This window comes from Eurytemora carolleeae, unplaced genomic scaffold (assembly GCF_000591075.1).
Source record: "Eurytemora carolleeae unplaced genomic scaffold, Eaff_2.0 scaffold105, whole genome shotgun sequence".
Lineage (NCBI taxonomy): Eukaryota > Metazoa > Arthropoda > Copepoda > Calanoida > Temoridae > Eurytemora > Eurytemora carolleeae.
This window is the reverse complement of record NW_019396058.1, coordinates 412111-426383: the sequence shown is the minus strand read 5'-3', so window position 1 is coordinate 426383 and position 14273 is coordinate 412111. Positions and strand designations below refer to the sequence as shown.

At 34.6% G+C, this 14273-nt stretch overlaps 2 protein-coding genes across 6 annotated transcripts in view; both read left to right on the top strand.

Moving 5' to 3' along the window:
* Window positions 1–714: 714 nt before the first annotated feature.
* Window positions 715–5779, top strand: LOC111707906 (serine/arginine repetitive matrix protein 2). Its single transcript, XM_023481096.1, has 8 exons — window positions 715–928; window positions 1308–1361; window positions 1492–3545; window positions 3725–3861; window positions 4139–4229; window positions 4582–4694; window positions 5124–5291; window positions 5551–5779. Exons 1-8 carry the CDS (start codon window positions 817–819, stop codon window positions 5576–5578), a joined length of 2757 nt encoding a protein of 918 aa, XP_023336864.1. The 5' UTR covers window positions 715–816; the 3' UTR covers window positions 5579–5779.
* A 1101-nt stretch (window positions 5780–6880) lies between these two features.
* Window positions 6881–14273, top strand: part of LOC111707815 (rho guanine nucleotide exchange factor 7) — a 33976-nt gene continuing 26583 nt past the window's right edge. For 4 of the 5 annotated variants that reach the window (XM_023480994.1, XM_023481001.1, XM_023480986.1 and 1 more), the window contains exons 1-4: window positions 6883–7220; window positions 7515–7587; window positions 7951–8043; window positions 8916–9048. In XM_023480994.1, coding sequence (XP_023336762.1) covers window positions 7158–7220; window positions 7515–7587; window positions 7951–8043; window positions 8916–9048 — 362 coding nt within the window. In that variant the 5' untranslated portion in view covers window positions 6883–7157. Of the gene's footprint in view, window positions 7221–7514; window positions 7588–7950; window positions 8044–8915; window positions 9049–14273 lie in introns of all 5 variants that reach the window. The other variant, XM_023480979.1, reaches the window with a different exon arrangement.

The window sequence follows — 14273 nt, the reverse complement described above, 5'->3', positions numbered from 1 at the left end:
GGATAATGAATATATCTGATAAGGAGAAAAGAGAAGGTAGGCAGGAGGGACGCATAATGAATATATCTGATAAGGAGTAAAGAGAAGGTAGACAGGAGAGACGCATAATGAATATATCTGATAAGGAGAAAAGAGAAGGTAGGCAGGAGGGACGCATAATGAATATATCTGATAAAGAGAAAAGAGAAGGTAGGCAGGAGGGACGGATAATGAATATATCTGAAAAGGAGCAAAGAGAAGGTAGACAGGAGGAACGCTTAATTGATATATGATGCAGAGCAAAAAGAATGTATGCAGAAAGGACGCGTATTGAATATATCTCATAGAGAGCAGAGAGAAGGTAGGCAAGAGGGACGCACAAATAATATATCTGATAGAGTGGAAAGAAAAAACCAGACAGGAGGGACGCATAATGAATATATCTGATAAGGAGCAAAGAGAAGACGTAGGCAGGAGGGACGCATAATGAATATATCTCATAGAGAGCAAAGAAAAGATATGCAGGAGAGTCAAGAGGGCGCATAATGAATATGTCTCATAAAGAGCAAAGAGAAGGTATGCAGGTCATGCAGGAGGGACGCATAATAACGTATAACTATGGAGATTTGAGTTAAGCCCAACGGATGAGAATGACGACATATGAGGCAGGTAGACCGGGTTGGGTGAAGTGTACACAAAAATAAACTAAAAGAAAAAAAATTTCGCACATTTCGTCCTTTTTGTTTTCTGTCAAGAGTAAAATAGATTTTTTCAGACACAAATGTTGCTCAAAGCAAGCTCTAATTGAAAAGTAAAGTTTGGACGAATCTGCCGGAAATGGATCGAAGACGAGACGGACGATCTGCCGACTCAGAAAGAGGACGAGAGAAGGGAGGAATTGTTGATTCTCGTCCTAGTGTATTCTCTCGACTTGGAAACAAAATACCAGGTTAACAATTTAATTTAAATGCATTTTCTCAATCTTAAAAAATTTGTATTTGCTGCGCTGATTTAATAGTTTTTAATCTTCTTTTTAACGAAACATTTAACCTGAATTTCCCTGTCAGTTGTTAGACAACTTGAATGTTGGAGAAAGAATAATTATTTGTCCTCCCTGCCATTGATAATCAAAATTTCTAGGATTTTGTGAAGCATGAGGATAATTTAATCATCCGTACTTAACTTCTTGGTTTTAAGGATAAATTATTAGTTATATCATTTCTAGTCGAGCTAGTCTTGTGGTAAACCATTACAGTTTCATTTACAAACCATTTTTTGTTGTTGCTTAAAGTAATTTAAAGTATAGTTTATCTGACCTATTACTTAAGGTCAAGGTGGGACTGCTAGAGGATCCAGTGCTGGGGGTACAACTAGGAAATCAGGTTAAAGAACTTTATTTAAATCAAACCAATTGATAGCATAGCAAAATTTTTAAAAAGTTTATATTGGTCCAAAGCATGATAAAGTAAATGATAAGTAAATATTTATATACTAACCTTTCCTTGTGTCTAGGGGCTGGTTGGCCGGATGGCCGGCAGAGTTTGTCTCCTAAACGTAAAGAACCAGAGCTGCGGAAAGGAAAACCGGAACGTCCAAGAGGATTAAAGGGTTTAAAAGATTCTCCTCTTCTGGAAGAAAACTTCGAGGAGTGGAGTTCTAAGGATTTGGATGATGATGATCAGAGTACACTGGAGAAGAAAAGAGAACTGTTACAGAGAGAGTTGGCTAGACAGTTAGAGGAGGATAGATTTAAACTTAAGAGACTGAGATCCTCCTCATCCTCCTCATCCTCCTCATCAACCTCGGGATCCTCCTCCTCCAGTAGCTCCTCCAGTGGATCCAACAAGGGCAAGAAAAAGGACGGAAAGAAGGTTAAAAAGAAGCTGAAAAGAGACTCTAGCGTGTCGAGTCTAGATAAAACAAAGCTGAAAAAGTTGAAGTTAAAACTTGAAGCGAAAAAAATGAAGAAAAACGACAAAGTAAAAAAGAAGGTGGGTGTAAAAACGAAAAAAACAAAAGTTCTGAAAGAGAAAAAGGAGAAGAAAGACGAGAAGGATTCATCCAAGAAAGTTGAACCTAAGCCAGCTGAGGCAGCGCCCCGGATAAACTTGATAAAACCTGGAGTTCAGGAGAGAGATAAGTTCGGGTTCTATATAGCAGCTCCACAACCTCAGGTTGTAAAATCCGTAGAAAGTTCTCCGGAGCGAAGACGGAGTAGAACTCCTCAGAAAAGAAAGAAATCTCAGGATAAACCAGATCGTAAAAAGGATTTAAAAAGAGATTCTCCGAAAATTTCAGTAAGCAAGGATCGTAAAGGCCGGGATAACAGCAAATCTCCGGCGAGGAAATCCCCCGGTCGAAAAAGATCTCCCATAACCAAGAAATCTCCAAATAAGTTCAACAGAGATCGATCTCCCTTAGATCGAGGTAGATCTCCAGCTGTCAGAGATAAACGAGGTGGAAGCAGAGATCGGAGAGATCTGACAAACGATCGAGGTAGGGATCGCCAAGGAGGAAGGGACGGACACCGAAAAGATGATCGCAAAGACGAGGATTTAAGAAAAGATTTAGCACGCAGAGATGACGACAAAAAGCATGATATCGTGGACAGAAGGAAAGAAGATAGAGGATCTCATGGTTCGGACGAAAGAAACCGGAGCAACCAGAGGGGAGAGAGGGACGACAGGGGCAAGAGAGACGAAAGGCGATACGACTTTGATGATGATAGAAGAAGAAGAGATGAACGATCCAACATGGATAGGAAAAAGGACGATTTGCTCCTTGAGAAAAAGAGGGACGAGGAGAAAGGTCGGGGAAGAGAGAACGATTGGAAGGACGTAGATAAACGAGGTGGGGGTAATGGGAGAAAAAATCTAGAACGCGGGAAACTAACGGATAGAAATCTTGGAAGATTTGATCGAAGACGAGACTGGGAAGGAGAGGAGAAGAGATTAGAAAGGAAAAGAGACGACGAGGGAGATGCTAGAGATTTTGACAGTAGAAGACCAAACTGGAATCGAGGAGACAGTCCTCGACGTGGTAGAGGACGAGGGAAACGAGGACGAGCAGAGAGAAGAATTGATATAGACAGGGGAGAAGATGGATGGAAGAAAGGGAGACATGCGGCACAGGGACGTAAGCGTAACTCGAGCGGAAAGAAAGAAGATTTAAAACCCAAATCGCGACAAACCTCGCTTGATAAGTCGCTAGACATTAAATTAGAATCCCCGAAAGATAAATCTCCAGAGACAAATTCAGCCGAGGAGGAGAAAGAGAAAACTGAAGGGGAGGAGAAAATTGAAAACTCCGAGAGAAAAGAAACTAAGAAGGATGATATTGAGAAAGGTGAAAACGCTGAAGGTTTGGTCGAAGATTTCAGTGATTTTGGTGAGAGTGATGAAGAAATCTTGAACCAGGAGGATGAGAAGGGTTTGAGCAGACCAGACTCCAGCAACTCAAATAAATCTGATAAACAGTCCCGAGTTCTTGAGGATGGAAGTGATGTTTTAGAGAACCTTGAAACATTGAACAAATCTGATTGTTCTAAGAAAATGGAAATAGAGAAGGTGAGATCCATTCCATATTTGTATTCACTTTTTAAGGGAGGATTCGTTAATTTTCTAGATTACCTTATCAGAGATCTAAATATTAACATCAACAAATTTTTACGATCTTTATCTTTAAACATATTATCAAAATTCAAATCTCAAATCTCTAATCGTCACAAGAAATGCAAATTTTCTAGGCAAATGCAACGATTGCTGACGCTCTGGGCGTGGATTGGAGTTTGCTGGTGAAGGATGAGAAGTTGACGGAGAAGAAGAAAGTGGAACAGGAGGAAGGGATTGCCAGGAAGAATTGGTCTGCTCCGGAGATTATCAGGTTTGGAACCCAACCTTAATCCAATTTATAAAGTGTTTCTGATACTACCTTACAGTACTTATCTTATTATACAAAAACGTGAAAGTCACCGTAAAAAATGGAAGATTAGATTTAGAGAATGTGTAAAAATTGCGGATAATGATTTTCTCTGAGAAAAATTCAAAGTTGTAAAAATAATTTTATTCTAAAAATGTTTTTTGTCACCTCACCCCCTTGCGTTTTTAAAATATCCAGGATACACAGTATCAAAGATTACAACCGAATATATGTTTTCCAGGAGAACGGGTTTGTCTAAACGGTTCCTAGGCGAGGAAGTTTACAACAGAATCCTGGATTCTTTAAACAAGAATCTACCCGCAGATCAAAAGGTGAAAAGACAAAACTATTTTTGGTTTTCATGAATTACGGTGAATTTGAAGGCACGATTCCTAAAGAATGCATTCCAAATTTCCGTCCAGGTTCCGGTCTTAAGCTTAATAAACAAGCTGGACAGTGAATACATGGGTTCCCCCTGACCATATTAGCAGTAACTCATATTTACTTTGAAGTTCAGATTTATTTGATAAATTGGTTTTATCGTCATTTTCTCCACAGACTGTTGGTGCTTGCGCCAACTTTCTTGGAAGTAGATGTTGATTCTTGGGACAATGTGTGATCAACCAATGAGTTAACCATTAGATTGTTCTGCAAGTAAACAATTTTTTAGTTTATAAACTCCAGGTTGAGTTACTAGATCCAGTTCCTGGATTCCACAGAGCTAAGGTTGCTGCAAGGGAGGAGGAGAAAAGAATATTTGCTCCCAGCTCTCAGAACTCAAGAGCATTATCTGCTAGGTTAGACTCAGTTCCGTTTCATCTTATCAGTTGGATTTAATTGGATGGGATGGGATTGGTTGGTATTGGAGGGGAGATTATATGAGATTTGATGGGATTGGTTGGTATTGGATGGGAGATTATATAAAATTTGATGAGATTGGATGGGATTGGATGGAATCGGATGGCAGATAGGTTTGTAGATTGGATGGGATTGGATGGAATCGGATGGCAGATAGGTTTGTAGATTGGATGGGATTGGATGGAATTGATGTGATGCGAATTAATTGAATTAGACGTTTTATTGCCATTTATGGGTTATGTTGAATAGGATTGATTTGGTTTGGTTTGGATTTGATGGTTTCGGCTAAGTTTGGTTTGTTTTGGTTTGATGTGATTAGAAAGGACAAGGATATCTTATTTATTTTTAAATGGACTATTTACATTTAGAGGTGATTTGTTAATGCGGCGTCGTCTGAACGGACTCCGATATCCTGAATTCACAGTACTCCCTGAACTCCCGATACCTCGTGTACTCCCTGCACCCCCTGTAGTCTCTGTAGTAGATACAAGACCAGAGCTCAATACAACTCCTCCTGTTATGGATTCTAGTTCAAGGTAAATTTGCAAAGGTTATTTTCAAGTTTATTCTTTATGAATTTAAACTTTTTCATGTGGTTTTCAGTTTTCCTTTATCTGTCAGTCTCCTTTTTTTCTTTTTTTCTTTTATATGCCAACATTTCTAGTTTGAATATCTGACATACATCCACCCTCCCTAGGGGCTTCAAAGTTTGGGGTCGGGTCGCCCCTGCATTAAACAAATCTGAACCGATTTTAAATCTCCGTTTTCCCGTTCCGTACATTATTTTTGTTCTAGTGTTGTGTCGGATACAGTAGATAGATGAACCCTCAACATCTTCAATTTATGTACACAAGGACTGTATTGTACTGCATATGTACACAATACAGCGTATACAATGTACAGTTTATGTGCAGAACTAGTTATTACGTTCTCAGATACGGTTGTTAGATTTGGAACTTTGTTTACATAATTTGTTGATATCTAAATAATCATTCTTTAATTTAAATAAATAAGTTTAAATCTATCTCTTCGTCCAATTCTTACAGTTTATTTTAAAGTCTATTCTCGATTTCGAGTCTAAAAGTCTGCAATTTGTTTGATCTGCGGAAAAATTAGTTTCCCCTTTACAACATGTATTTTTGGCAGTTTGCCAGTCACACAGGGGGCCCGGTACTAGAGCAGTAGTTGACAACTGTAGATCCTAGGGATAACTACCTGGATATATTACAGTGTTATCTAAACAATGTACCTTATGTACAAAATACAAATCCATGTACATGGTTTACTACAAAGGATTAAGACTTTAAAGACTACTGTATGGCAGGGGCGGATACAGGATTTAAGTGGGGGGGGCAAGATTTTTTAGGAACAAAAAAATTCATAATTAGGAACAAAAAATCGCGCTGCAGGCGAAATTTTTTTTGACTTAAAAGGCTCAAAAAGAGTCAAAATTAATGACTAAAGACTAAAAAACTAGATTTTTAACTTTTCACACATCATAGTTTATTAAGACCGATATTTTTCCTGTTTAGTACTAGGGTTTCTTTCCCTTAAGCATGCTATTGAGAAGCTATTCTGAAAATAGGAACAAAAAATTCAAAATTCAGGGGGGGCTACGCCCCTCCCTGAATCTGTCATTGTGGCGAATGTCCCCCCCCCTGTATCCGCCCCTGCTGTATGGTATTTATAAATCAGTCTAATTTCTTTAATTCTTACATTGCTAAACCTGTTTACTTTTTAATTTATTGCTACATAATTTTTTAGTATTCACAACTAATTTAATGACAAAATAACAAATTTAACCTTCACATAGAGACATTCAAAAATTTTAGTTCTTTCTATTCATGTGTAATGTGTATACATTTTGTTTATTTTATCAACAAGTGTTTGTTTCAATGTATAGTTCATAATAAATATTTTACCAAGGTAGTGGTAAACCGATATTTCTAGATTTCAGTCGACAATAAGCTTTGTTTATGTAAAGATTATGTACAAGGAGAAAGAGATTTACTTTATAAACAGATTTTCTCCTTTGTACATCATCATATTTTCGTGCCAAAAACTTTTAACTGAAATTTTACTCACCTAACATTGACACCCCCTCCCCCCCCCCCCCCCCCNNNNCCCCCTCATCAACCCATATCCCCCCCTCATCCAGCTGTCTTCTGTCCTGAACGTTATCCACCCTGCTTGATTACCCATCACATCAATTAAATGTATTAAGATTTCACAGGAATTTGACAGCTATGTAAATTTGACACATGTGACGAATCCACGAACCCTCAGAGTGTCAACGTTTATTTTAATCAAATTAGTTGGAAAATAACGTTCAGCAAATAGTTGCAACTTTCTCTGTTAAAAAAATGTAGACCTAAAACTGTTTCAGAATGGACTGAGACAAAATGGCGGTAGATCCAATCAAAGTTCGAGCAATCTTTAAATTCAAAGGAACCAATAATGACGAGGTAGGGGAAACTAATTAAAGAAAATATAATAAACTTGGACTTTAAAGGGGCTTCACGCTCCATTTTTAGTCCCCTGTAATCTTGCTTTTTATGCCATCATTTTACGCAAGATAAAATTAAAAAATTGGTCAGTTTCTATTTTCTATAGTAAAATTATAATGTTAGGTACTACAACAAATTTGGCCCGATCGGAACAGCCGTTTTGTGCATTTATTGGATAAAAATAAAATAAATAGACAGACGAGCCAAACATTTATATTGATGAAACTTTTTAATAAACATGTTTTTTTCTAGTTGAAGTTTAAGAAGAGTGACATAATAACATTAACCCAGAAGCTAGAAGGTGGTTGGTGGGAGGGAACATTGGGTGAGTTAACTAAGATTTTAATAAATTAGAAATTTATATTTTTTATCTTTAATGATGTTTGTCAACAAATTTATAATGTTCGTTTAACATGCGTTGAAATATTCAAGATATAATCATATTTTAAAATAAAACTACTATTTTTTCAGTTTCCATATTATGAAAAGTGTCACGACTTTTTTCTTTTTTCCCATAAAAATTGGATTCCGCACTGTATAAACTTAAAATTAGAGAGCAAATACATCCAGAATTTTTTTTGAAAAAAATGACTCCTTTCTCTATCAAATTTTAAAGTTTTTTTAGCATAAAACTTTTATACTAAAGAAGAATCAAATAAATATTATTTAATAAATAATAAATATGTAGATGGTAAGACAGGATGGTTCCCCTGTAATTATGTTGAGGAGATTTCAGAACAGAATTTAACTCCTACAGGAGATAAAGATCTTCCTGTACCAGGTCAGTTTAAAGGAACGGTACAGGAAATAATGATCTTCCTGTACCAGGTCACTTTAAAGGAACGGTACAGGAAATAATGATCTTCCTGTACCAGGTCAGTTTAAAGGAACGGTACAGGAAATAATGATCTTCCTGTACCAGGTCAGTTTAAAGGAACAGTAGGCGTAATTTCAAGTGACCTTCCATTTATAGAGTGGCATGTCAGATTCACATCAGTACCCTTAAAATCTTTGTCTGATCACGAATGACTAAGATATCAATGTTTATAATTTTGAAATCTGAGCATTTTCAATTTTGGTTTCTCAACAAAGTATACTTGGCGCATTTATGCTACATGAAGGCCAATGGAGAAATAATTTTAATTAAATACTTTTTAAGCCAGAAAAAACACATTGTCTTCCACATCCTTGATCAGATGAAGGTCCGTTGGGAATCGGGCATGTACCTTATTTAAATGAAGGATAACTTGAAATTACATTTTGCACAGAGTAAAGATGATCAAATTATAGAATAAAATTATTCAATATGGAGACAGATTAGTGGTATTTGTAAAACATGTTTATTATCATTGTTATTGTTAATGTTAGTATTATTATCATATGTTTATTTTAAGCATAGTTTTTATGGAGCTATTTTTTTGTTTTATTTTTTGTTTCTTTGATTGTCCTTAGTTTCGATGGCGTTATTAGCGTTGGTAGTCGTAAGCTATTAAAAATATTGCTATCCACTTGCTATTGTTAGCCATTTGTCATTGCTAACCTTCACCATTTATACGTCATAAGCTCTTTTTTAGCTTTTAGACTTTCTTAGTCGTTAGCCATGCAAAACATTTATCTTTTATTAATTAGCCTAAAGCGTTATTGAAATTGCAGAGGAGGTGTTGGCAAAGAATATTGACTACCGTCAGCAAGTGATCAGAGACCTACTGGAGAAGGAACAGGAGTTTGTCTCTGATCTTCGTTCTCTACACAATCAGTTTCTTCAACCTCTCAGACATGCAGATATGTAAGTACATTCAGTCAGAGGCTGCGATCAAATAGCTTAGTCTCGATTCTATATTTTTGTTAGTATAAACTCTAACGCTAAAAGTTAGGCCTGACCTTTTCTGAAGATATCTCAAGGCTCGAGCCTTCTTTTAGCCTTAATGACATCTTAGTCTTATATATTAAGATTATGTAACAAAGGGCAAAAACTAAAAAGGGATGATAGTAGCCAAAGAAATATGTATTGTATATAGAAGAAAACTAAGTATATGAGAGATATATATTATTGCGGATATAAGGATAACTATTACATGTGTGGGAAAATAAAGATTATAAGGAGGAAATATGTATACGAAAGGAGAAGTAGTTTTTGCAAAAAAAAGAAATATTCAATATATAATATGGTCCAAGGAAAAGGCATCATATACAATAAGAATTGTACGAATAATGGACTTCAGTTGTAATTATTCAATTTTCATCAATTTTAATTTGAAAAATGGCTTATGGTTGCTTATTTGATTTAATCATAGAAAACGGGGTTAAAAATATTTCTAGTGTAAAGGTAGGGGAAAATTGAAGATGTGATACAGTAAAGTACGAGTACAGGAAATTCTTTAAACTAGACGTAATATTATGTCGGCGCGTGTGGCCATTACGGAACTGTATTAAATATATTTCAAGACATGCATCCGTGAAAATGTTCTCCAACATTGCAAAACTTTTTTTTTGCAACTACATTTGAGAAGTTGATTAATGATTTAGGGGTTGAATACATGGTCCTACAGTTTAATATGATTTTTTGTGAACTTTGCAATTAATTGTTTGCTTTCTTTTTGTTAACAAATATGTAGAAATAGGTATATTTTTGCTTTCTTTTTGTTAACACATATGTAGAAATAGGTATATTTGGTTTTCTAGTAACCATATTTCGGGGAAGTATATTTGCAAACTTAAAGGACTTGAGTCTGAGCAACAAACTCTGATTTTCTTATTCCTACATCTTTGCAACCCTATGTCCTGGACCTTAGATATTTCAAACTATGAATTCTGTTAGATCTAATAATCAAAGTTTGAAATATCAATGTTTCACGCCGTCAGGTTGCAAAGTTAAAGGGTTATGAAAATTTGAGTTTGTGGGAAAGGATTTTCTAATTTCTTTCAATGCAGTTTTGTTGCAGCAATTTCTAGTGCTTAATCAACTAATTGGATTTTTCTTCAAACTTAAAATGATATTTTGAGAAAGGTTTTGTTAAGTTCACCTCCTTATATTTTACGCGAACATTCTCTTTAAAACTAAGATACAATTATAATTAATTTTCTTCTTTTCATAAAGAAATTCGCAAACATATTTTAACATTTACTTTTTCTCTTGAGTCAACTTCCTTTTTGCAATTTTCCCATGAGCCTACTAAACTACATTATAGTGCATTGTTAAGCTCCTGGCCTAGATATATTTGTTTATTTTCAACAGTTTCTTAACATAAATACATAAATAGCATATTTTTTAGAAAGGAGATAAATTTAGAAAAATCTTAAGCTATCCGCTTGTAATTAAATTTGACAAAGAGTTATTATTTATTTAACTTGTAATTATACTTTTAGAAATTTTACATCAAAGGATTATTTCTAAGCCATGAAGAACCCAAAAATAGCCTCTTATTTTTTCAGCAAACATATGAAATTATTTGATTTAAACAGGTCTTAAAACAATGCACAGAAAGGTCTATTTTTAGAACAGACCTTACCGAGACGGGAGAAAAACATTTTTGAAAAATATTTAGAATATTTTATGAAACTGTTGTGTACTTTATCATTATTACTTACTTCATCCTGAATTTCATAATGAACGTGCTATAAAAGTAATCATCGTGCTATAATGTTAAATTAGCTGTACTTGCTATAAAGTTTTGATTGGTTCCCGGATTTTCTCCAAAAAATTTAGGATATTTCCAAAAAAAATTTATCAATTGAAATGAAAACAAAATTGAAATCAGCTTTATATTTTGACTTCTGCTTTGTTTCAAAGCTTATTTGGTCTAGAAACAGCCATAAAAATAGGCAGTACACAAACGTTTCATAAAATTACCTATAACACTATTATTTTGGCACAACGTGCTATAAAGTTTTTGGGCTTAAATTTTCTCTATATCTTGAAGGTTCTCGCTTTTTTAGATTATATTTTGTAACTCGCTAAAGCTCGGGACAAAATTAAATCTAAGAAGGCTTGAACCTCTTGTCCTAACACTTTATAACACTGTGAACCAAAATAACAGTGTTATAAATAGTTATTACGTATTACACTTCAGACGACCTGTTCTGCTAATAAACTCTATTGAATGATTTATTAGATAATTTTTATGATACATTAGCTTGGGAACCCAGCCTTGCCTGGAAACCAAACTTTCACTGCAAATATCAACCCACTTAACCAAGCTAAGAACGTGCATGGTTCTATCGAGTTTTCAAATAAAATGTGATGCAAATTAGTCAAGCTATGATCGGAAAAAAGCAAACAAGCAGATAATACTACTTCATATTTGTTGAACGATTTTGAAATTAATCTTTTTGAAACTTTCCTTTAAATAATATTGCCCTTAGTCAAAGTTCTTTTGCAGAGATTAATCGCCTTGTCACCTCGTGATAAGATCAACATGATCTATAACTACTGTACACTCACTAGATTAGTGTGACCCAAATTTGTGTAAATACCTTTTTTTCTGAATTTGAATATGTTCACAGTCTCGTGTGGTTACAGGGGATATGTAGATTGTAGAGCATCTCCCCAAAAAATTGGGCTTTATCTGATTGGAATCAACTACATGTAAAAAATGAGTGTTGCCGCTACGTGGCGATTAAAAAATTCAACTAACCTACATTTATTAGTTTAACCATGATAGTTTATTTTGACAAAAAAAATCTTATCAGTCAATAAGTACTGGTTTTAGGTACTTCTAAGCTTTAGCAATTTCAGCTCTGATTGCGGCATATTTTTTAAATCAGTTTTCTATGCACACCAACAACCAATAGCACATACAGTGGTTGCTCCTGATAATTAGATTTATTAACAAAGCCATTCGTAGCGAGGATGTAAATCAAGGTAGCTCATAGGTAAGAGGTCAAACAGGTAGATGTTCATTGCTAAGTGGTCTATCAGGTAGATAGTTGATAGCAAGGAGGTCAATCAGGTAGCAGTTCATTGCTAAGTGGTCTATCAGGTAGATAGTTGATAGCAAGGAGGTCAATCAGGTAGACAGTTCATAGCTAGGGTCAATCAGGAAGTTCATAGTTAAGTGGTCAATCAGGTTGAAAGTTAATAGCTAGCAGTTAAATCGAGTAGTAATTTATAGCTAGGGGGTTAATCAGGTAAATGTATCAGATCTGTTGGATCCGTAAGATGTTGGCTTCCTGGATCCGGATCTGCAAAAATATGCGGATCCACGGATCCGGATCCAAAGAGTAAAATATTGACCAAAAACTGCAAAAAAAAATTTACTCCTAAAACCCAAATCTGAACTTTTGAAAAAAAAGAGAGATTATAAAAATTTCCTCTTTTCTGAATGGTTCATCAAGTTTTAGAATAAAAATAAGCGAAAAAAATAAATCAAAAAATTTGTAATTTATTTTTTGTTAAAACAATTCAGTAAATCTTAAAGAAATGACTTGGATCCGGATCCGTTTTTTTCCAGTGCGGATCCAGGATCCGGATCCTCATCAAAATTAAATGGATCCTAAGCACTGCTAATTAGGTAATAATCAAAGGCCAAGGCATTGCGAAACTGAAACTTCGACCCAGTAGTCAAAATTGATGCAACTTCTTATAGCAGTCGGAATCTTTTTGGACACTGTACACAAATCTGCTCTACAGTTTACAATAAACTGCTTTTCTTAAATTCTTATTTTGCAGGTAGATTTACATTTATTGTACAATTTAAAAAAGTGAATTTTATAAATTGGGAATAGCAATACATATATTTGTAAAGCCATGAATAAGAATTTGTCCAGGGTAATAGGCTTAACAATTGCCACAAGTTTTCAGGGGGGGGGGGCCAAAGTCGCCCCTGATTGGGTATGTTGGAATTTATACTTCCCTGTCTAGAAAGTACACCCAAAAGGTGCTAAAATATATCTGATTTATTGTAAAATAATTGAAGGAAAATGTTTCGAAAAAACATCCGAATGCAGTTCTCAAGGTGGAATGTAAATATTCACTAAATTAAAGTGAAATATGATATATATTCCCCGCCACCATCAAACATATTTATCTATCTTAAAACTTGCACTTTTCACAGCAGTTCATCCTTTAAAAACATTTTTTGAAAGTTATATGTACAGACATTGGGTATTCTTAATTCTAATATTAGAATAGTAATTTAAAGCTAGAAAATTAGCTGAAAATAATTGTCTTTCAATGTACCCTTCAAAAATTGCTTCTGTGATTTTCTAAACTCCTGAAGAGTAGATTTTCCTTGAAAAATGTTTTGTAAATTCAATATTTGACCCCATATTAAAAATATTTTAAAATAAAGGTAAAAAATAAATCTCGTTTATCATTCATTTTTTTAACTCAGTTTCTTGTATCTTAATGATAAGTGATATTTGGTTGCTAATTATGATAAATGAGTCCGATATGTTCTACACCTGTGAGCATGTTTTTATTAAATTTACTGAATGCAATTTTGTACTTTTCCAAACTCAGCATTTCTTAAAATAGTTTTTAAGCTGGACCCTCAAAACTTTTTAATATTTAAAAAAAAGAATAAATTAAATTTCCAATTTGTTTGCAGGGTATACGTTCGAAACTTGGAAAAAAATGCTTTTTTTTTGTCTACAAAGAAAAACTTTCTTGAGTATTTTTGACAATATTAGACTCTTCAAGAAGCTTAGATTTCTATAAATGATGGCTTATTAGTACTAAGTATTACCAGCTGAAATGCCCGGCGCTGCCGGCCTGTGAAAGTTTGGAACACTTGAAAAACAAATTTCGAAATTTGAAAAAAATAGAATTTTGAAAAAAATATTTACCCTATAGTTATCCCCCGTTATATCAATCAATTTTGCTCAACCGTTTACCTGCTATAGATAACATATAAATATATATAAGCAAAGTTAACCACAAGTTCTTAGTTTTCCTTGTTTGTATTTTAAGGTTGATGACTGTATTAAGAACATTGATAGATTGATTGAGACAGGAAGAGATAAGAAAAGAAATTTTAACTTTTTCTCTCACAAAATAAACGTTTTCTTTCC

Bases quoted from the DNA above. Each gene is read 5' to 3' on its own strand.
- LOC111707906 (XM_023481096.1), top strand. From the start codon at position 817: ATGGATCGAAGACGAGACGGACGATCTGCCGACTCAGAAAGAGGACGA. The intron at 1,362-1,491 runs GTTAAAGAACTT...CCTTGTGTCTAG, and splicing joins GGGTACAACTAGGAAATCAG to GGGCTGGTTGGCCGGATGGC. The intron at 3,862-4,138 runs GTTTGGAACCCA...TATGTTTTCCAG, and splicing joins TCTGCTCCGGAGATTATCAG to GAGAACGGGTTTGTCTAAAC.